Here is a 22,123-nt window from a genome sequence, read left to right on the forward strand (position 1 = left end):
ACCTAGAAGGACAACTACAGATTTAGTGTAAGGGGCCAGAAGAGAGCTTAGGGCGTTTAGGGTACAGGCCGGAGCTGATGGTGAATGATAACAACCAGCAACAGTCAACAAAGAGCTATTTGAAAGTTTAATGCTTAAAACCAGCAAATCAATTTCCTTGTCACCCATCTACACACAATACCTCATAATGACAAAGTGAAAATATGTTTTTAGAAATGTTGGTAAATTTGTTGAAAATGTCATACATAAATAGACTGTATCTCATATTCACACCCCTGAGTCAATACACCTTAGAATCACCTTGGGCAGCTATTACAGCTGTGAGTCATTCTGGGTAAATCTCTAAGACACACCTGTATTGTACAAAATGTGCACATTATTCTTACAAAAATTCTTCAAGCTCTGTCAAGTTTGTTGTTGATCATTGTTGTACAGCCATTTTCAAGTCTTTCCATAGATTTTCAAGCCAATTTAAGGCCAGTGGCCAGTGACAAAAATATAAATTGAATACATTGTAAATTCAGGCTGGAACACAACAAAATGTGGAAAAAGTCCAAGGGGTGTACTTTCTTAAGGCACTGTATCAGGAGAATGTGCTATGGCCCAGGAACAATGTTATCCTGCAGTGTTGTTTTGATTGAATTCCAGCATCATAACAACATTTACATCTGAATAAATGGACCATTTATGAGTGACACAAAAACCTTTTCATTATTCATTTCGGATTTCTGATTCACAAGTTTAGCCTTTATGCCTGTCAATTCATTGACTACAATTGCCAGCACATCAGGCCATTTCAAAGTTTGGTCCTCATCTTGGTCCTCTGTCTAATGTCATGGATAGCAAAGTTGATGAATGATACATGTCCACATTTCTAAAATGCACTCACTCAGGCGATTTACAGTGTGCAAAAATCAATGATAGGTCTTGTTGCTATCCACATTTTACAATGTAGCTAACCTAAATCATATAATATATGTTGTGCAACACTGTGAAGTGTCACATTATTTGCCCCATGTTTTCATTTAGCTAACTAAATCTGTTAAATGTAGGCCTATGTTATGGACAACAATGTTGTAATCCTGGAGTATGGATTATGTGCACATTGCATTTGGCCTATCAATTTGCAAGTACACTTCTAGATTTGTACCATTTGTAAACTTCTAGAACTCCTCCCCGGCATGCATTGCATGCCCAACATGGATGAACTGACGGTGGAGGTCCGTGGCTCCAACGGAGCATATTATAAGGTAAATCAATTCTTAACATTCATGTAAACTGACCATAATCATGTTTTATAAAACATGACTCACACATCTGTTCCCCAACTATTGTCAACAAACGTATTCTAGCTACACACACTAAACTAGATATGTGTTTTCAACATGTCTGACGTTGGTAGTTAGCTAGCTATTACGAAACGTTAGCTAGATACGCTATCTTGATGGCCAAATATTATAGCTATTTGGCCTCTTGTCCGTTTTTGTTGCAACAACGTTTATTCACGTCCTGTTTGTCTTAACGTTACATGATTACGATATTAGTTTTCCTGGACGAAAACACTGAGGAATGTTTCTGACTTAATTAACAACTTGTCGGGCGGGTTGTCTATTGTTAGCATCAACCAGCTAGCTAGGTACTTGGCTAGCTGAACTAACGGGTTCGGTTGCTCTTTTGACTTTGCTCGTCTTGAATCAGCATGGATCTGAGTAACTTTATGACCTGCTAGACTATCTAAAAGTGTATATGCTAACCATATGTGTTAATCATGAAACCATTTTAAAGTAAAACGTTTGTTAAATTAATATTTTAATCATAGCCAGCTCACTGTTTTCATTTGCTCCTCAATGAAGTCTGAATAAGGAACTAACTTGCTAGCTAGCTGAAATGTGTATAGAAGGACTTGCCCGTTTAAGAACATACATTTGGTGAAAATGTTTGCACTCGTTGTGGATGTTGTTAGACTATTGCAGAAAGTTGGAAATGTGAAAAACACATTATCCTGAAGTTATTCCATGAATGCCCAGTTTTAGGCCCACTGATTGATCTATGCCGTGTCAGCTGCTCTCAGTCCTCAGCTCAGCTGTCGTCAGATTCAGCAGATACTTTAGGCACCAGGTCTATTTTTGTATTCACTGAATCAAAGATCCACATAGTGAAGGGATATCACAGTGCCCTGGTCGAGTTCTTGACTAGAATAGACCTAAACATACTCTAGCAAAAAGCTACAGTGCTGTGAAAAAGTATTTGCCCCCTTTCTGATTTTTGCACATTTTTATACTGTATGTAATCAGATCTTCAACCAAAACCTAATATTAGATTAAGGGAACCTGAGTTTACAAATAACATAACAAATGTATACCTCTTTTATTTATTTAATTAACAAAGTTGTGCAACACCCAATTCCCTGTGTGAAAAAGTAGTTGCCCCCCTTTCACTCAATAACTGGTTGTGCCTCCTTTAGCTGCAATGATTGCAACCAAATGCTTCCTGTAGTTGTTGATCAGTCTCTCACATCGCTGTGGAGGAATTGTGGCCCACTCTTGCATGCAGAACTGCTTTAACTCAGTGACATTTGTGGGTTTTCAAGCAGGAACTGCTTGTTTCAAATCCTGCCACATCTCAATTGGGATTAGGTCTGGACTTTGACTAGGCCATTCCAATTTGTTGTTTTTCAGCCAATTTCATGTAGACTTGATTGTGTGTTTTGGATCATTGCGTTGTTGCATGAAGCTGCGCTTCATCTCACAGATGGATGGCCTGACTAAAATTCTGATACAGAGTAGAATTCATGGTTCCTTTTATTAAGGCAAATCATCCAGGTCCTGAGGAAGCAAAGCATCCCCAAACCATCACACTATCACCACAATGATTGACCATTGGTATGAGGTTTTTCCTGTGGACTATAGTATTTGATTTTCACCAGGCATAATGGGACCCATCTCATCCATAACAATAACTGAAGTTTGCCAAAAAACACCCGGATTATTGTCAACTCTTGGAAGAATCTTCGCTGGACAGATGAGTCAAAAGTATAACTTTTTGGACGGCTGTTTTGGTTCTGAAAAGATCTGAAAACATTCAGTATCAAAATATGCAAAAGTAGATAAAATTAGAAAGAGGGCAAATACTTTTTCACTGCACTGTATATATATAATCTAGGGCTAGGGGAGCACTTCTGAATTTAAAGTACTGCTGTCCTTTCTCTAGGGATTTGTCAAAGATGTCCATGACGATTCACTCGCTATTGCCTTTGAGAACAAGTAAGTGTGGTAATTTGTCAGTTCTTGTCAGGTTGTAGTTTGTCATATTGGAGTGGTAGTGGTATTAGTTTGGGCATAACTTTGATACTGATCTAAATGCTTGTTGTTGTTAATGAAGTTGGCAACCAGAGAGACAAGTTCCCTTTAGTGATGTTCGGATGCCACCTCCAGCCGATGGTAAAAAGGACATCGGGGAGGGAGAAGAGGTGGAGGTGAGAACTGGCTCTCTATCTTCATACACATTTAACAGACACAGTTTCCATAGGATGTCTTATTTTTAATTATCTCCCCTTGTTTCTCTCTGTACCAGATCTTCTCCCGGGCCAATGAGCAGGAGCCATGTGGCTGGTGGCTTGCCAAAGTGCGCATGATGAAGGGAGATGTGAGTAGTTAACTGTGGTTACAATTTCACTGGTCCTATAATGTAATTGTGGAGAGTTGTTTAATCAAGGAGATGTTTATTTGATGTTTGTCCTCGGGTTTCCTTATCCTGTTATGTTTGTCAGTTTCATGCAAGTCGATATGTAACCTGTATTGTGTTTACTATGTAGTTCTATGTGATCGAGTATGCTGCCTGTGACGCCACATACAATGAAATAGTCACATTTGAACGTCTTCGGCCTGTAAATATCAACAAGGCGGTGTCAAAGAGCTCCTTCTTCAAGTGCACAGTCCCAGTTCCCGACGACCTGAAAGCAGCGTATGTACCTTGTTTAAAAGTAGTTTCTGATTGTGATATTGACTGGTTATTTGTTGGATGTTATTTACATGCATTATAATTTAGAATCTGATTATAGTTCCTTCTACTTCAGGTGCGAAAGTGAACAAGCACATAAAGATTTCAAAAAGGCAGTGGGAGCTTGTCGGATTGTCTACTGTTCAGAAACAAGTAGCTTGGTTGTACTGGTAAGTGTGTATACATCTTTCTGACACTCTTTCTTCAGTTCCAGCAGATTTGAGTATACCAATGAAATAGGGCTGGAAATTGCCAGGGACCTCACGATATGATATTATCATGATAGGTGCCGATACGATACTTGGGTGCCGATACGATATGTATTGGGATTCTCACAATTCTATATGTATTTCGATACTGTGAGTTTATTGCGATTTGATGCTCCAAACATATTACTCACTATACAGTTGATGTCGGAAGTTTACATACACCTTAGCCAAATACATTTCAACTCAGTTTTTCACAATTGCTGTTATTTAATCCTAGTAAGAATCTTAGGTCAGTTACGATCACCACTTTATTTTAAGAATGTGAAATGTCAGAATAATAGTAGAGTGAATTATTTCAGCTTTTATTTCTTTCATCCCATTCCCAGTGGGTCAGAAGTTTACATACACTCAACTAGTATTTGGTAGCATTGCCTTTAAATTGTTTAACTTGGGTCAAATGTTTCGGGTAACCTTCCACAAGCTTTCCACAATAAGTTGGGTGAATTTTGGCCCATTCCTCCTGACAGAGCTGGTGTAACTGAGTCAGGTTTGTAGGCCTCCTTGCTCGCACATGCTTTTTCAGTTCTGCCCACAAATTTTCTATAGGGTTGAGGTCAGGGCTTTGTGATGGCCACTCCAATACCTTGACTTTGTTGTCCTTAAGCCATTTTGCCACAACTTTGTATGTATGTTTGGGGTCATTGTCCATTTGGGAGACCCATTTTTATTTTATATATTTTTTTATTTCACCTTTATTTAATAACCAGGTAGGCCAGTTGAGAACAAGTTCTCATTTACAACTGCGACCTGGCCAAGATAAAGCAAAGCTGTGCGACCAAAAACAACAACAGAGTTACACATAAACAAACGTACAGTCAATAACACAAAATAAAAGAAAAATAGAAAAATCTATGTACAGTGTGTGCAAATGTAGAAGAGTAGGGAGGTAGGCAATAAATAGGCCATAGAAGCTAAAATATTTACAATTTAGCATTAATACTGGAGTGATAGATGTGCAGATGATGATGTGCAAGTAGAGATACTGGGGTGTAAAAGAGCAAGAGGGTAAGTAATAATATGGGGAGGAGATAGTCGGGTGTGCTCTTTAGAGATTGGCTGTGTACAGGTACGGTGATCGGTAAGCTGCTCAGACAGCTGATGCTTAAAGTAAGAGAGGGAGATATATAAGACTCCAGCTTCAGATATTTCTGCAATTGGTTCCAGTCATTGGCAGCAGAGAACTGGAAGAAAAGGTGGCCAAAGGAAGTGTTAACTTTGGGGATGACCAGTGCAATATACCTGCTGGGTTTGGCGACAGATATGTAGTGAGGGCCAGCCAACGAGAGCATACAGGACGCAGTGGTGGGTAGTATATGGGGCTCTGGTCATAAAACGGATGGCACTGTGATAGACTGCATCCAATTTGCTGAGTGGGGCTGTTTTGTAAATGACATCGCTGAAGACAAGGATCGGTAGGATAGAGGAATGAGTGAAAGAGGCTTTGTTTATTATTATTATTATTATTATTTTTTTTTTTTTAAACCTTTATTTAACCAGGTAGGCTAGTTGAGAACAAGTTCTCATTTACAACTGCGACCTGGCCAAGATAAAGCATAGCAGTATGAACAGACAGCAACACAGTTACACATGGAGTAAACAATAAACAAGTCAATAACACAGTAGGGGGGGAAAAATAAACTATATACATGGTGTGCAAAAAGCATTAGGAGGTAGGCGAATAATTACAATTTAGCAGATTAACACTGGAGTGATAAATGATCAGATGGTCATGTGCAGGTAGAGATACTGGTGTGCAAAAGAGCAGAAAAGTAAATAACTAAAAATAGTATGGGGATGAGGTAGATAAATTGGGTGGGTTATTTACCGATAGACTATGTACAGCTGCAGCGATCGGTTAGCTGCTCAGATAGCAGATGTTTAAAGTTGGTGAGGGAGATAAAAGTCTCCAACTTCAACTATTTTTGCAATTCGTTCCAGTCACAGACAGCAGAGAACTGGAAGGAAAGGTGGCCAAATTAGGTGTTGGCTTTAGGGATGATCAGTGAGATACACCTGCTGGAGCGTGTGCTACGGGTGGGTGTTGCCATCGTGACCAGTGAACTGAGATAAGGCGGAGCTTTACCTAGCATGGACTTATTGATGACCTGGAGCCAGTTGGTTTGGCGACGAATATGTAGCGAGGGCCAGCCGACTAGAGCAAAGCGGATGGCACTGTGATAAACTGCATCCAGTTTGCTGAGTAGAGTATTGGAAGCGATTTTGTAGATGACATCGCCGAAGTCGAGGATCGGTAGAATAGTCGGTTTTACTAGGGTAAGTTTGGCGGCGTGAGTGTAGGAGGCTTTGTTGCGAAATAGAAAGCCGATTCTAGATTTGATTTTGGATTGGAGATGTTTGATATGAGTCTGAAAGGAGAGTTTACAGTCTAGCCAGACACCTAGGTACTTATAGATGTCCACATATTCAAGGTCGGAACCATCCAGTGTGGTGATGCTAGTCGGGCATGCGGGTGCAGGCAGTGAACGGTTGAAAAGCATGTATTTGGTTTTACTAGCTTTTAAGAGCAGTTGGAGGCCACGGAAGGAGTGTTGTATGGCATTGAAACTCGTTTGGAGGTTAGATAGCACAGTGTCCAAGGAAGGGCCAGAGGTATACAGAATGGTGTCATCTGCATAGAGGTGGATCAGGGAATTGCCTGCAGCAAGAGCAACATCATTGATATATACAGAGAAAAGAGTCGGCCTGAGAATTGAACCCTGTGGCACCCCCATAGAGACTGCCAGAGGACCGGACAACAGGCCCTCCGATTTGACACACTGAACTCTGTCTGCAAAGTAGTTGGAGAACCAGGCAAGGCAGTCATTAGAAAAACCGAGGCTACTGAGTCTGCCGATAAGAATATGGTGATTGACAGAGTCGAAAGCCTTGGCCAGGTCGATGAAGACGGCTGCACATTATTGTCTATTATCGATGGCGGTTATGATATCGTTTAGTACCTTGAGCGTGGCTGAGGTTTACACGTGACCGGCTCGGAAACCAGCTAACACAGCGGAGAAGGCACGGTGGGATTCGAGATGGTCAGTGATCTATTTGTTGACTTGGCTTTCGAAGACCGTAGCTCGGCAGAGCAGGATGGATATAGGTCTGTAACAGTTTGGGTCCAGGGTGTCTCCCCCTTTGAAGAGGGGGATGACCACGGCAGCTTTCCAGTCCTTGGGGATCTCAGACGATATTAAAGAGAGGTTGAACAGGCTGGTAATAGGGGTTGCGACAATGGTGGCGGATAGTTTCAGAAATGCAGGGTTCAGATTGTCATGCCCAGCTGATTTGTACGGGTCCAGGTTTTGCAGCTCTTTCAAAACATCTGCTATTTGGGTAAAGGAGAAGCTTGGGAGGCTTGGGCCAGTAGCTGCGGGGGGATGGAGCTGTTGGAGTAGCCAGGAGGAAGGCATGGCCAGCCGTTGAGAAATGCTTGTTGAAGTTTTCGATTAACATGGATTTATCGGTGGTGACCGTGTTACCTAGCCTCGGTGCAGTGGGCAGCTGAGAGGAGGTGCTCTTGTTCTCCATGGACTTTTTGGAGTTAGAGCTACAGGATGCAAATTTCTGCTTGAAAAAGCTGGCCTTTGCTTTTCTGACTGACTGCGTGTATTGGTTCCTGACTTCCCTGAACAGTTGCATATCGCGGGGACTTTTCGATGCTATTGCAGTCCGCCACAGAATGTTTTTGTGCTGGTCGAGGGCAGTCGGGTCTGGAGTGAACCAGGGGCTAAATCTGTTCTTAGTTCTGCATTTTTTGAACGGAGCATGCTTATTTAAGATGGTGAGGAAGTTACGTTTAAAGAATGACCAGGCATCCTCAACTGACGGGATGAGGTCAATATCCTTCCAGGATACCCGGCCAGGTTGATTAGACAGGCCTGCTCGCAGAAGTGTTTTAGGGAGCGTTTGACAGTGATTAGGGGTGGTCGTTTGACTGCGGACCCGTAGCGGATACAGGCAATGAGGCAGTGATCGCTGAGATCCTGATTGAAGACGGCGGCGGTGTATTTGGAGGGCCAGTTGGTCAGGATAACGTCTATGAGGGTGCCCTTGTTTACAGATTTAAGGTTGTACCTGGTGGGTTCCTTGATGATTTGTGAGATTGAGGGCATCTAGCTTACATTTTTCGAACTTCCGGGGTGTTAAGCATATCCCAGTTTAGGTCACCTAACAGAACAAACTCTGAAGCTAGATGGGGGGCGATCACTTCACAAGCGGCAACGGTGAGAAACTTGTTTCTGGAAAGGTGGATTTTTAAAAGTAGAAGCTCAAATTGTTTGGGCACAGATCTGGATAGTATGACAGAACTCTGCAGGCTATCTCTGCAGAAAATTGCAACTCCGCACCCTTTGGCAGTTCTGTCTTCTCGGAAAATGTTATTGTTAAGGATGGAAATTTCAGGAATTTTGGTGGCCTTCCTAAGCCAGGATTCAGACGCGGCTTGGACATCCGGGTTGGCGGAGTGTGCTTAAGCAGTGAATAAAATAAACTTAGGGGGGAGCCTTCTAATGTTAACATGCATGAAACCAAGGCTTTTATGGTTACAAAAGTCAACAAATGCGATCGCCTGGGGAATGGGAGTGATGCTGAGGGCTGCAGGGCCTGGGTTAACCTCTATATCACCAGAGAAACAAAGGAGGAGTAGGATAAGAGTACAGCTAAAGGCTAAAAGAACTGGTCGTCTAGTGCGTTCGGAACAGAGAGTAAAAGGAGCGGGTTTCTAGGCACAGAAGAATAGATTTGAGGCATGATGTACAGACAAGGGTATGGTAGGATGTGAGTACAGTGGAAGTAAGCCTAGGAATTGAGTGACGATGAGAGGTTTTGTCTCCAGAGGCACCATTTAAGCCAGGTGCGGTCACCGCCTGTGTGGGGGGGGTGGAACATAAGGCCTATTGATCAGGGCTGGAGGCTCTACAGTGAAATAAGACAAATTACTAACCAAAACAGCAATAGACAAGGCATATTGACATTTACATTACATTACATTTAAGTCATTTAGCAGACGCTCTTATCCAGAGCGACTTACAAATTGGTGCATACACCTTATGACAACCAGTGGAACAGCCACTTGCATCTAAATCTTGTTGGGGGGTGAGAAGGATTACTTACCCTTACTTACCCTATCCTAGGTATTCCTTGAAGAGGTGGGGTTTCAGGTGTCTCCGGAAGGTGGTGATTGACTCCGCTGTCCTGGCGTCGTGAGGGAGTTTGTTCCACCATTGGGGGCCAGAGCAGCGAACAGTTTTGACTGGGCTGAGCGGGAACTGTACTTCCTCAGTGGTAGGGAGGCGAGCAGGCCAGAGGTGGATGAACGCAGTGCCCTTGTTTGGGTGTAGGGCCTGATCAGAGCCTGGAGGTACTGAGGTGCCGTTCCCCTCACAGCTCCGTAGGCGAGCACCATGGTCTTGTAGCGGATGCGAGCTTCAACTGGAAGCCAGTGGAGAGAGCGGAGGAGCGGGGTGACGTGAGAGAACTTGGGAAGGTTGAACACCAGACGGGCTGCGGCGTTCTGGATGAGTTGTAGGGGTTTAATGGCACAGGCAGGGAGCCCAGCCAACAGCGAGTTGCAGTAATCAAGACGGGAGATGACAAGTGCCTGGATTAGGACCTGCGCCGCTTCCTGTGTGAGGCAGGGTCGTACTCTGCGGATGTTGTAGAGCATGAACCTACAGGAACGGGACACCGCCTTGATGTTAGTTGAGAACGTCAGGGTGTTGTCCAGGATCACGCCAAGGTTCTTAGCGCTCTGGGAGGAGGACACAATGGAGTTGTCAACCGTGATGGCGAGATCATGGAACGGGCAGTCCTTCCCCGGGAGGAAGAGGAGCTCAGTCTTGCTGAGGTTCAGCTTGAGGTGGTGATCCGTCATCCACACTGATATGTCTGCCAGACATGCAGAGATGCGATTCGCCACCTGGTCATCAGAAGGGGGAAAGGAGAAGATTAATTGTGTGTCGTCTGCATAGCAATGATAGGAGAGACCATGTGAGGTTATGACAGAGCCAAGTGACTTGGTGTATAGCGAGAATAAGAGAGGGCCTAGAACAGAGCCCTGGGGGACACCAGTGGTGAGAGCGCGTGGTGAGGAGACAGATTCTCGCCACGCCACCTGGTAGGAGCGACCTGTCAGGTCAAGCGTGGGCCGCGCCGGAGATGCCCAACTCGGAGAGGGTGGAGAGGAGGATCTGATGGTTCACAGTATCGAAGGCAGCCGATAGGTCTAGAAGGATGAGAGCAGAGGAGAGAGAGTTAGCTTTAGCAGTGCGGAGCGCCTCCGTGATACAGAGAAGAGCAGTCTCAGTTGAATGACTAGTCTTGAAACCTGACTGATTTGGATCAAGAAGGTCATTCTGAGAGAGATAGCGGTAGAGCTGGCCAAGGACGGCACGCTCAAGAGTTTTGGAGAGAAAAGAGAGAAGGGATACTGGTCTGTAGTTGTTGACATCGGAGGGATCGAGTGTAGGTTTTTTCAGAAGGGGTGCAACTCTCGCTCTCTTGAAGACGGGAGGGACGTAGCCAGCGGTCAGGGATGAGTTGATGAGCGAGGTGAGGTAAGGGAGAAGGTCTCCGGAAATGGTCTGGAGAAGAGAGGCGAGATTTCATCTGGAGAGAGAGGGGAGAAAGAGGTCAGAGCATAGGGTAGGGCAGTGTGAGCAGAACCAGCGGTGTCGTTTGACTTAGCAAACGAGGATCGGATGTCATCGACCTTCTTTTCAAAATGGTTGACGAAGTCATCTGCAGAGAGGGGAGGAGGGAGGGGGGAGGATTCAGGAGGGAGGAGAAGGTGGCAAAGAGCTTCCTAGGGTTAGAGGCAGATGCTTGGAATTTAGAATGGTAGAAAGTGGCTTTAGCAGCAGAGACAGAGGAGGAAAATGTAGAGAGGAGGGAGTGAAAGGATGCCAAAGTTTTCCTCCATTTCCGCTCGGCTGCCCGGAGCCCTGTTCTGTGAGCTCGCAATGAGTCGTCGAGCCACGGAGCGGGAGGGAGGACCGAGCCGGCCTGGAGGATAGGGGACATAGGGAGTCAAAGGATGCAGTAAGGGAGGAGAGGAGGGTTGAGGAGGCAGAATCAGGAGATAGGTTGGAGAAAGTTTGAGCAGAGGGAAGAGAAGATAGGATGGAAGAGGAGAGAGTAGCGGGGGAGAGAGAGCGAAGATTGGGACGGCGCGATACCATCCGAGTAGGGGCAGTGTGGGAAGTGTTGGATGAGAGCGAGAGGGAAAAGGATACAAGGTAGTGGTCGGAGACTTGGAGGGGAGTTGCAATGAGGTTAGTGGAAGAACAGCATCTAGTGAAGATGAGGTCAAGCGTATTGCCTGCCTTGTGAGTAGGGGGGGAGGGTGAGAGGGTGAGGTCAAAAGAGGAGAGGAACATTAGGGAGAGGCATGTGTAGCCGAGTGATCATAGGGTCCAGTGAGTAGCATTTCCCCCCCCTCGTGAAGCCATCTATTTTGTGAAGTGCACCAGTCCCTCCTGCAGTAAAGCAACCCCACAACATGATGCTGCCACCCCTGTGCTTCACGGCTGGGATGGTGTTCTTCGGCTTGCAAGCCTCCCCTTTTACCTCCAAACAAAACAATGGTCATTATGGCCGAAAAGTTATATTTTTGTTTCATCAGACCAGAGGACATTTCTCCAAAAAGTACGATCTTTGTTCCCATGTGCAGTTGCAAACCGTAGTCTGGCTTTTTTTATAGAGGTTTTGGAGCAGTGGCTTCTTCCTTGCTGAGCAATATGTCGATAATGGACTTGTTTTACTGTGGATATAGATACTTTTGTACCTGTTTCCTCCAGCATCTTCACAAGGTCCTTTGCTGTTCTGGGATTGATTTTAAACTTTTCGTACCAAAGTACGTTCATCTCTAGGAGACAGAACACGTCTCCTTCCTGAGCGGTTTGACGTCTGCGTGGTCCCATGGTGTTTATACTTGCGTACTATTGTTTGTACAGATGAACGTGGTACCTTCAGGCATTTGGAAATTGCTCCCAAGGACGAACCAGACTTGTGGAGGTCTTGGCTGATTTCTTTTGATTTTTCCATGATGTCAAGCAAAGAGGCACTGAGTTTGAAGGTAGGCCTTGAAATACATCCACAGGTACACCTCCAATTGACTCAGGCTAATAGACATTATTTTTCAGAAGCTTCTAAAGCCTTTACATTTTCTGGAATTTTCCAAGCTGTTTAAAGGCACAGTCAACTTAGTGTATGTGAACTTCTGACCCACTGCAATTGTGATACAGTGAATTTTAAGTTAAATACTCTATTTGTAAACAATTGGTGGAAAAATTACTTGTCATGCACAAAGTAGATGTCCTAACCGACTTGCCAAAACTATAGTTTGTTAATTAACAAGAAATTTGTGGAGTGGTTGAAAAACGAGTTTTAATGACTTCAACCTAAGTGTATGTAAACTTCCGACTTCAACTGTATGTCTGCTGCAGAGGGACAAGAGACATGAGAGAACTAGTTTGGACCAGTTATGGAAATAAGTACTGAAAACAAATTGGGTCCCTATTTAAAAAGATGGAGAACAAGCTATGGGGAAAAAATACTGGAGTTTTGGTGCAGGCACAGCCAACTAGCGCAAAATAATATTGTGAAAATATGATATATCGTCAAAAATAATATTCCGATATGTAACTATACATTTTTCCTCCTACCAGTTAATGTGTTTTGACCATTTATTTATGTTTATATTCTTGTTTCCTTGCAGTCCATAAATGAAGCCACAGTTAAGCGAGTGTCTTTGCTCAGTGACATGCACCTGAGGAGCATTCGTACTAAGCTCATGCTCATGTCCCGAAATGAGGAGGCCACTAAACATCTGGAGGTAAGGGCCATTTTCATAATTGCATCCTGGCATAAAAACACATGAATTCATGCGCATGACAGAATTAAATTGGATAATAGGAAAATTAATGGCATCTGTGAATGTAAGATCTTTCACTCAAAACGATCTCCTCTCAAGAGTACAAAGCAACTGGCATCTGGTTTCCAAGAGGAGTTTACAGTCAGGGTGGACCTCATGGGCCTTGCCATTGGAAGCCATGGAAGCAACATTCAACAAGCCAGAAAACTGCCTGGAGTCACTGCTATCGAGCTGGATGAGGGGAGCGGGACGTTCAGAATTTACGGAGAGGTGTGCTAATGCTTTGGCTGCTTCAAGACCTTATGAGGGAACTATAGACGTTCGTTCAAAAGTTTGGAGTCACTTAGAAATGTCCTTGTTTTTGAAAGAAGACCATTGAAAAAAATGCCCCTTTAAAATAACATTGATGAAAAATACAGTGTTGACATTGTTAATGTTGTAAATGACTATTGAAGCTGGAAAAATATGATTTTTAATGGAATATCTACATAGGCATACAGAGGTCCATTGTCAGCAACCATCACTCCTGTGTTCCAATGGCACGTTGTGTTTGCTAATCCAAGTTTATCATTTTAAAAGGCTAATTGATCATTAGAAAACCCTTTTCCAATAATGTTAGCACAGCTGAAAACTGTTGTGCTGATTAAAGAAGCATTTTTTTTTTCAACTGGCCTTTTTAGACTAGTTGAGTATCTGGAGCATCAGCATTTGTGAGTTCGATTTGTTTCTGGCGCAAAATGGCCAGAAACAAAGAACTTTCTTCTGAAACTCGTCAGTCTATTCTTGTTCTAAGAAATGAAGGCTATTCCGTGTGAGAAATTGCCAAGAAACTGAAGATCTCGTACCACGCTACTCCCTTCACAGAACAGTGCAAACTGTCTCTAACCAGAATAGAAAGAGGAGTGGGAGGCCGGGTGCACAACTGAGCAAGAGGACAAGTACATTAGGGTGTCTAGTTTGAGAAACAGACGGCTCGCAAGTCCTCAACTGGCAGCTTCATTAAATCAACATTAAATCAACATCAACACTGAAGAGGCGACTTTGGGATGCTGGCCTACAATATTAATTTACAACATTGTCTACACTGTATTTCTGATCAATTTGATGTACGAAAAATATGCTTTTCTTTCAAAAACAAGGACATTTCTAAGTTACCACAAACTTTTGAACGGTAGTCTGTATGACAGTGTGTGTGTGAGTGAGCGAACTACGGGCGTGTGTGTGTGTGAGTGAGCGAACTACGGGCGTGTGTGTGTGAGTGAGCGAACTACGGGCGTGTGTGTGTGAGTGAGCGAACTACGGGCGTGTGTGTGTGAGTGAGCGAACTACGGGCGTGTGTGTGAGTGAGCGAACTACGGGCGTGTGTGTGTGAGTGAGCGAACTACGGGCGTGTGTGTGTGAGTGAGCGAACTACGGGCGTGTGTGTGTGAGTGAGCGAACTACGGGCGTGTGTGTGTGAGTGAGCGAACTACGGGCGTGTGTGTGAGTGAGCGAACTACGGGCGTGTGTGTGTGAGTGAGCGAACTACGGGCGTGTGTGTGTGAGTGGCGTGTGTGTGTGTGAGTGAGCGAACTACGGGCGTGTGTGTGTGAGTGAGCGAACTACGGGCGTGTGTGTGTGAGTGAGCGAACTACGGGCGTGTGTGTGTGAGTGAGCGAACTACGGGCGTGTGTGTGTGAGTGAGCGAACTACGGGCGTGTGTGTGTGAGTGAGCGAACTACGGGCGTGTGTGTGTGTGAGTGAGCGAACTACGGGCGTGTGTGTGTGTGAGTGAGCGAACTACGGGCGTGTGTGTGTGTGAGTGAGCGAACTACGGGCGTGTGTGTGAGTGACGAACTACGGGCGTGTGTGTGTGAGTGAGTGAACTACGGGCGTGTGTGTTGAGTGAGTGAACTGTGTGGGCGTACGGGCGTGTGTGTGAGTGAGCGAACTACGGGCGTGTGTGTGAGTGAGCGAACTACGGGCGTGTGTGTGTGAGTGAGCGAACTACGGGCGTGTGTGTGAGTGAACGGGCTGTGAGTGAGACGGGCGTGTGTGTGTGTGTACGGGCGTGTGTGTGAGTGACTATACGGGCGTGTGTGTGTGCGAACTATGTGCGTGTGTGTGTTTCTGAACTATAGACGTGTGTGTGTGTGTGTGTTTCTGTGAACTATAGACGTGTGTGTGTGTGTGTGTGTGTTTCTGTGAACTATAGGTGTGTGTGTGTGTGTGTGTGTGTGTGTGTGTGTGTGTGTGTTTCTGTGAACTATAGACGTGTGTGTGAGTGTTTCTGTGAATTATAGACGTGTGTGTGAGTGTTTCTGTGAATTATAGACGTGTGTGTGAGTGTTTCTGTGAACTATAGACGTGTGTGTGAGTGTTTCTGTGAACTATAGACGTGTGTGTGTGTTTCTGTGAACTATAGACGTGTGTGTGTTTCTGTGAACTATAGACGAGTGTGTGTGTGAACTATAGACGTGTGTGTGCGTGTGAACTACAGACGTGTATATATTTTTAAGAAAAACAACCTTTTGTATTCTTCAAGAATGAGGAGGCAGTTAAGAAGGCAAGGAATTATCTGGAGTTTCTTGAAGATTCTGTTCAGATCCCCAGGAACTTGGTCGGTATGTATGGAGATGGATTTGATCATTATAAAATTAAAGTGATGGTGTTTTTAGTGGCAGTTCACACAAGTTCTTTGTGGCTTTTTCAGGCAAGGTAATTGGCAAGAATGGGAAAGTCATTCAGGAGATCGTTGACAAGTCTGGAGTGGTGAGAGTTAGGATTGAAGGGGACAAGGATGGCACACAGCCACGTCAAGAAGTAAGCCCTTACTTTTGTGCTACTTTCTTGCTCACTTAGTAGACAAAGAGATCAATATTGTCATCGAAACACTCTTCACCCATAATAACATCATTTATTTGTGATGCGCTGACACAGGGAATGGTCCCGTTTACATTTGTCGGCACTAAGGAGAATATTGGGAATGTCCAGGTACTTCTGGAGTACCACATTGCCTACCTGAACGTAAGCAGTGATCTACAGTAACACACTCCTAATGGTTTGAGTCAGCGCTGTAGGAGTTTTTGTGACATGTTTGCCTTTCGTCGACTGCAGGAAGTCGAGCAGCTGCGTATGGAGAGACTGCAGATAGACGAGCAGCTGAGGCAGATTGGGATGGGCCACAGGCCTTCATCTGGCCGCCCAGCAGACAAGGGCTACACCACAGATGACAGTGTGGCTGCTACCGCCGTGCACACCAGCCGCTCCTACACCGGCAGAGGCCGCGGACGCAGGGGCCCCAACTACACCTCCGGCTATGGTGAGTGTCATGTTTACAATGATACTGAAGACATTTTGTAGATTCTCCCATTACAAGCCAGTCTTCCACACCTATCAGGTGGTCAGTCAAAAGTTAAGACAGTCTAGAGAGGGGAATATTGATATTGGGATATAATGCTATAGCTCAACAGAATGTGACAGTCATGTGGTATTAAAAAGCTATGTTTGACTTTCAGGCACAAACTCTGAGCAATCCAATGCCTCTGAGACTGACTCTGAGCGTAAGGATGAGCTGAGTGACTGGTCCCTGGCGGGAGAAGAACCGGAGAGGGGGACTCGACAACAGAGAGACAGCAGGAGGAGAGCTGGTCCAGGGAGGGGTAGAGGGCCCAGGGGCCGTGGAGCAGGGAGAGGAGCCCCCAACACCGGTACAGCTGCAGACACAATTGATGGGTCATACACATGCTGATGACATCAGACAATCATTTGTTATCCTTTGTTTATCATGAATGATCACATGAAGGTTTGAATTGTTCCTCAAACGATAGGTATTAAATATTAAGCCATTTTGCTTACTCTGTAGCTCTGAAGGATCCTTATGGCAACCCATACAGTGTGCTTGACAACACAGAGACAGACCAGACGGCTGACACTGATGCAAGTGACTCCAACCTCAACACAAACCGCCGCCGCCGCTCCCGCCGCCGCCGGACTGATGAGGACACAACAGTCATTGATGGCATGAGTGAATCAGATAACGCTTCCCTCAGTGAGAATAGCCTTGGTAAGTCCCTTCTGGATAAAGGTGTCTGAGTAAAATAAACAATCCCTGGGAGCCAATGGGATTCAACAACAAACTCTCATAAGCATTAGATGGGAGGCAATTACCTCCGTGACAGACCAAAAAAGGATAGAATCATAAATTTACACCAATCCCAAGTCTATCCTTATGCAATACTCTCACTGAGGGCTCTGCACAAATTCTCCCCCACATAGATGACTCAAAAGCTAAACCACAACGGCGTAACCGTAGCAGCAGACGCAGTGTCCGCCCACCAGAGGAAAAGCAACCAGGTAACCGGTGGTGAACGGCCTGTTTGTTTACCAAAGCGTGTGCTTAACACTTTCCCTCGCTAGCAGTAAAGTGATTCAACCAGTAACCATCAACTTGCTCTGGGAAGCCTCTTCAATTTCTCTATCTGGAGCTGAGGGAGAAACTTAGGAAAGGCATGCCATCAAGAAGACCCATTGTTTTTAATGTTACCACTCCAATTCACTAACATGTCAGCTACTGGTTGACAACCGTTTTAAGGTTGTGAAAATTCATTGAGTTTTCCTTGCTGTAATGCTAGTTGCCTGTATTTCTCACTTGCACTCCTAAGACTACCCTTTTAGTTATTTTTAACTGCATTGTCTGTTTTTTCATTGTTTTTATTTAATTAGCTATGATGACATCTGATTTAAGTTCTAGTTAAATGAATTACCAATGTAAAAGTGGTTCTAACATTCTTTGTTTTGCAGTTACAGTGGCAGATTACATATCCCGTGCTGAATCACAAAGCAGACAGACTAACCAAAAAGAACTGAAAAAGAACAAAAAAGAACTGGTGAGTCTGGAAAACAATGCTACAAATCAGACTTCAGGGCCTGTATGTATCAGAATAGGAGTGCGGTTCTAGGATCAGACCCCCCGGTTCTTACTTGGGTCTCCCGAGTGGCGCAGCAGTCTAAGGCACTGCTTCTCAGTGCTATAGACGTCATTACTGACCCTGGTTCGATTCCAGGCTGTATCACAACTGACTAACTGGGAGTCCCATAGGGCAGCGCACAATTGGCCCAGCGTCGTTAGGCTTTGACCGGGGTAGGCAATCATGAATTTGTTCTTAACTGACTTGCCTGGTTAAATAAATTACTCATTGTGATTTAAAAGGTTAAACTGATCCTAAATCAGCACTACTACTATGAGATACTTGTTACACACAGGTCGGTCCCAGGCCAGAGAAAGAATCATGGTAATGTACCAAACCCTGCCAATGAGTTGAGACCAGGCTGGTTTTCAATTCCCAGAATTGTACCAACACATGAATGTGAAGTGTGTCTTTGGTCAAGCTTCTGTAACTGTTTCTACCTGTGTCTTTTAGGGGCAGGTTGAGTGTATCGCGGAGCACAGCCTATCTGCAGAAGCAAATACAAGCAACGGACCCAGCAATGGAAGAGGTGACGAACCAGGCAGGGCTTCCACAGAACAGGTTGCCAAAGTCACTTACCAAGGGAATGGTGACCAGCAGCCTGTCCTGAACGGAGTTTCCTAATCTACGAATCCACTCAAACTCATTAATTGTACTACATTTTTACAATAGTTATTGTACAAGCTTGCCAAAGATAGTCATGGACTTCCAGATTCTCTACTGCACTTTTCAGTTCCCTCAACATGGGACACAGAGATTTAGCACTGAACCCGAGACATAAGAGTATGTTTCAAGTACATGATCTGATGTTGTGCCTTGAGAATAGATTCAACATAGTTAGTTGCCTGGCTGTAGTAAACGTTTTGTCAGTGATGGCAAAGATAGGAAGAATCCAGTTATCCTAATATTTGTTGAGTTAGCTGCTTTTTGTTACATTTTAATATGCAACCACTTCTTCATACGAGGAAATGCAGTCTGGAAGAGTTTTGCACTGAATTGTAATTTATTTTCCATAAGAATAACATTAGTCTGGAAACTGGTCTGTTAATGTTCAATGTCCATTTTTTTTTTCCCCTGAATGACACTCCACATAGTAGTGAACCTGTATGCTGAAATGCACCCACCAGAGGCTGGAATTATGGTGGCAGTAACTGGTCTCATGAAGGAGCTTTATTTGGTTTATCAAGTGTACAGTATTTAAAAAGCTGTTATTCCTAACACTGGCTGAAGACCGTATTTTCATGCAGGTGACAATTTGGACTACTGAAAGATTAGTTCCCAGATGTTGGTTTGGTAAACTACAATTCTGTTTTTTTATGCTCATTCTGGTTTGATGTGCAATATGTTTTGTATGCCGGTAGTTCTTAAATAAAACCCGATCTTCCATTTAGATCCAAAACCACCTTTGTCCTGAGAACATGAGTCATGTAAAGAGGAAGACTGAGTTTGATCTCTTACATTATTTATTTGGGCACAATTAATAAGAAAAACCAAGTGCAATGTGATTATCTGATCTATTTCTTTAGTTGTCCATCAAGTAAATCCTTTGCTTCGTTTATTTTAGCCGCAAGATATGGTGATCCACCTGCAATAGAACAAAATGTGCATTTTTAGAGTACGGTGTGATCAATACATTTTTACAAGCGCAATGGGTCTAAATAAAAGTCATGACCACACATTGTACTAGTTCCTCAAACCTCTATCGGGGTGATTAAGAATCATCAGTTTTCTGTGGGCTTCTCTGATCTTGGTCTTGTTAGCTGTGGGACTGGGGACAACAATATGATGCATTAGTGCAATAAAGTCAAGCATTTTCTTATCACAGTGAAATTTACAGTACCTGACTCCTAGAACGAGCGACGCCTCTCTCTTGTTCATTTTGGGATCAAATCCACCTCTGTAGTATCCACCACCAAAAGCCTGCAACAAGACAGTTACAGATGCAGTGGTGTAAGTAGTATTTGTTGGCTCTTTTGACAACTTTCAATTTACTACATTCCTAAAGAACTACTTTTTAATAATATAATAATATAATATATATAATAATATAATATGCCATTTACGTAGAATGTATGCACACATGACTAAGTCGCTTTGGATAAAAGCGTCAGCTAAATGGCATATATTATTATTACTTTTTACTCTATATTTTCCCTGACACCCAAAAGTACTTGTTACATTTTGGATGCTTAGCAAGACAGAAATGGTCCGATTCACAAACGTATCAAGAGAACCACCCTGGTCATCCCTTCTACCTCTGATCTGGCAGACTCACTAAACACAAATGCTTCATTTGTAAATTATGTCTGAGTGTTGGAGAAAGCCCCTGGCTATCTGTAAATTAAGAAAATGGTCCCATATGGTTTGCTTAATAAGGAATTTGAAATGTACTTATGTATCAAAAGTAAAACTATACATTTCAAACCTAATGTTTTATTAGGTGACTTACTTGGGTCATTTTTTATTTAAGGTATCTTTACTTTTACTCAACTATGACAATTGGGTACTTGTTCCACCACAGCACCAATGTGAGTTCAGTCAGACTAATGCCATTCATTGTGTCTTGTAGAGGCCAACACGTGTGAAAGCCCATACAATCTTACCGATTTTGGAAAACTCTGCATAGCTTGCTTCATTTGGGGTTCCATGTGTTTTATGGCCTGCATGGCATAGCGACCTGAATCAAGGAGGATCCGCATTTTAGTGTCACAAAATCCATCAAATCGTTTCTTCAACTCTGCATATTCTGTACCTTAAAGATAAACTGACCTACAAATCCAGCTGCTGCTAGGGTGAGCCCCACTGCCACCATGGAACTGGCCTGTGAATCGATTATGGATGTTCATTAGTAGAGGAAGATATCGCAACCTTTTCATATAAAGCCTACAAGACACGTTTATAATCAAAGTCAGCTAGTGCAGTGGTCACATCTCAGATATGTGGTCAAAACCTGTGTGATCTGTAGGGCATGTACCTCAATGGTTTCCACATGATGGCGCTGCAGTAGTCATGCTGCTATTTGTTTCTAGCTGTAACGTTAACCATTTATGAGTAATGTTAGCTAACCACCAACTGTATGGCTGTTAGTCGTAGCTACACACACTATCAGCTTGCTCACTTTCACTAGTATGCTGCTACAGCTAGTTACAGTCGCTAGTTAGTAAAGCTGGCTAGCCAGCCAGTTAGCTAACGAAATTCTAAAGCTTCTGCTCTTGTCTAAACACTTCAATGCAGTAAGCTATCCTTTCACGGTAGCATCGATATAATCAATACTAACTCACCATGTTTTATTGCTAAGATCCGCCTCTATCAAAGACTTGCAACATAACTTTTTATACACTTGTCTACGATGAACAAAGTCACAGATAACCCCTCATGTTTTGATCCGTGACTTCTCTGTTGTATATTTCTGGCCTGACAGAAATTAAAGGTACATGTCGTAAAGACTCAAGTCAATTGCTCAGCACTGTCGCAAAATGATAGGGTCCCAATTCTATAGAAATGTATGCCTAGTCCCTAGCTACTTCCTGCCTAGTAATTTAGTGTCCTATAATATATGTTGCCTATCTGGTCCAGCGTCTCTAGACCTGAAAATGCTCATGCATTAATAAAAGAGAATTGTGCAAATACAGTGTTTTTCAGAACACATTATTAAGGTAATGTATAACATACTTATAAATCAGCCTTTTTACCTATTCCCCAGATGTAATACTATTATTTAGATACTTTTTCTCCAGAGACCTGCTTGTTTGACATGCTAAAACACATATATTTTTATTTTATTTTATCCAATGGAACAACGGTGCATGTATAATACATACATGTCCAGTACAAACACGCAGTATTGTACAGCAGTGGGAATGTAATGCCAAATAGTCACACGTTAGTCACTCAAATTACAACAGGCACTCATTCATACACTATGCAGTACATTCGGAAAGTATTCAGACCCTTTCCCTTTTTCCACATTGTGTTATGTCACAGCCTTATTCTAAAATGGATTACATTAAAACATTTCCTCATCAATCGAC

The 22,123-nt window shown here is 43.6% G+C and overlaps 2 protein-coding genes across 6 annotated transcripts; one reads left to right on the forward strand and one right to left on the reverse strand.

Annotated features, from left to right (window-relative positions):
• Positions 1 to 1,097: 1,097 nt before the first annotated feature.
• On the forward strand, positions 1,098 to 19,494 carry fxr1 (FMR1 autosomal homolog 1). Of its 3 annotated transcripts, none has more exons than XM_035781510.2 (17): positions 1,098 to 1,250; positions 3,211 to 3,263; positions 3,382 to 3,475; positions 3,574 to 3,645; positions 3,815 to 3,963; positions 4,076 to 4,169; positions 12,988 to 13,104; positions 13,243 to 13,413; positions 15,668 to 15,746; positions 15,836 to 15,945; positions 16,063 to 16,149; positions 16,240 to 16,444; positions 16,641 to 16,832; positions 16,988 to 17,188; positions 17,401 to 17,478; positions 17,926 to 18,011; positions 18,546 to 19,494. In XM_035781510.2, the coding sequence occupies exons 1-17, from the start codon at positions 1,182 to 1,184 to the stop codon at positions 18,714 to 18,716; spliced, it is 2,028 nt and encodes a 675-aa protein (XP_035637403.1). In that variant the 5' UTR covers positions 1,098 to 1,181; the 3' UTR covers positions 18,717 to 19,494. The 3 variants fall into 3 exon arrangements, with proteins under 3 accessions (XP_035637403.1, XP_035637404.1, XP_035637402.1); XM_035781509.2 differs by having other exon boundaries at positions 1,100 to 1,250; positions 16,057 to 16,149; XM_035781511.2 differs by lacking the exon at positions 17,401 to 17,478 and having other exon boundaries at positions 1,099 to 1,250.
• A 43-nt stretch (positions 19,495 to 19,537) lies between these two features.
• On the reverse strand, positions 19,538 to 21,523 carry dnajc19 (DnaJ (Hsp40) homolog, subfamily C, member 19). Of its 3 annotated transcripts, XM_035781533.2 has the most exons (7): positions 21,374 to 21,521; positions 21,067 to 21,121; positions 20,862 to 20,913; positions 20,696 to 20,769; positions 19,933 to 20,012; positions 19,790 to 19,860; positions 19,538 to 19,677 (listed from the first exon to the last, which is right to left on the reverse strand). In XM_035781533.2, the coding sequence occupies exons 3-7, from the start codon at positions 20,902 to 20,904 to the stop codon at positions 19,607 to 19,609; spliced, it is 339 nt and encodes a 112-aa protein (XP_035637426.1). In that variant the 5' UTR covers positions 20,905 to 20,913; positions 21,067 to 21,121; positions 21,374 to 21,521; the 3' UTR covers positions 19,538 to 19,606. The 3 variants fall into 3 exon arrangements, with proteins under 3 accessions (XP_035637426.1, XP_035637418.1, XP_035637410.1); XM_035781525.2 differs by lacking the exon at positions 21,067 to 21,121 and having other exon boundaries at positions 21,374 to 21,523; XM_035781517.2 differs by lacking the exon at positions 21,067 to 21,121 and having other exon boundaries at positions 19,790 to 20,012; positions 21,374 to 21,523.
• Positions 21,524 to 22,123: the final 600 nt, after the last annotated feature.

Source organism: Oncorhynchus keta, chromosome 1 (assembly GCF_023373465.1).
Source record: "Oncorhynchus keta strain PuntledgeMale-10-30-2019 chromosome 1, Oket_V2, whole genome shotgun sequence".
Lineage (NCBI taxonomy): Eukaryota > Metazoa > Chordata > Actinopteri > Salmoniformes > Salmonidae > Oncorhynchus > Oncorhynchus keta.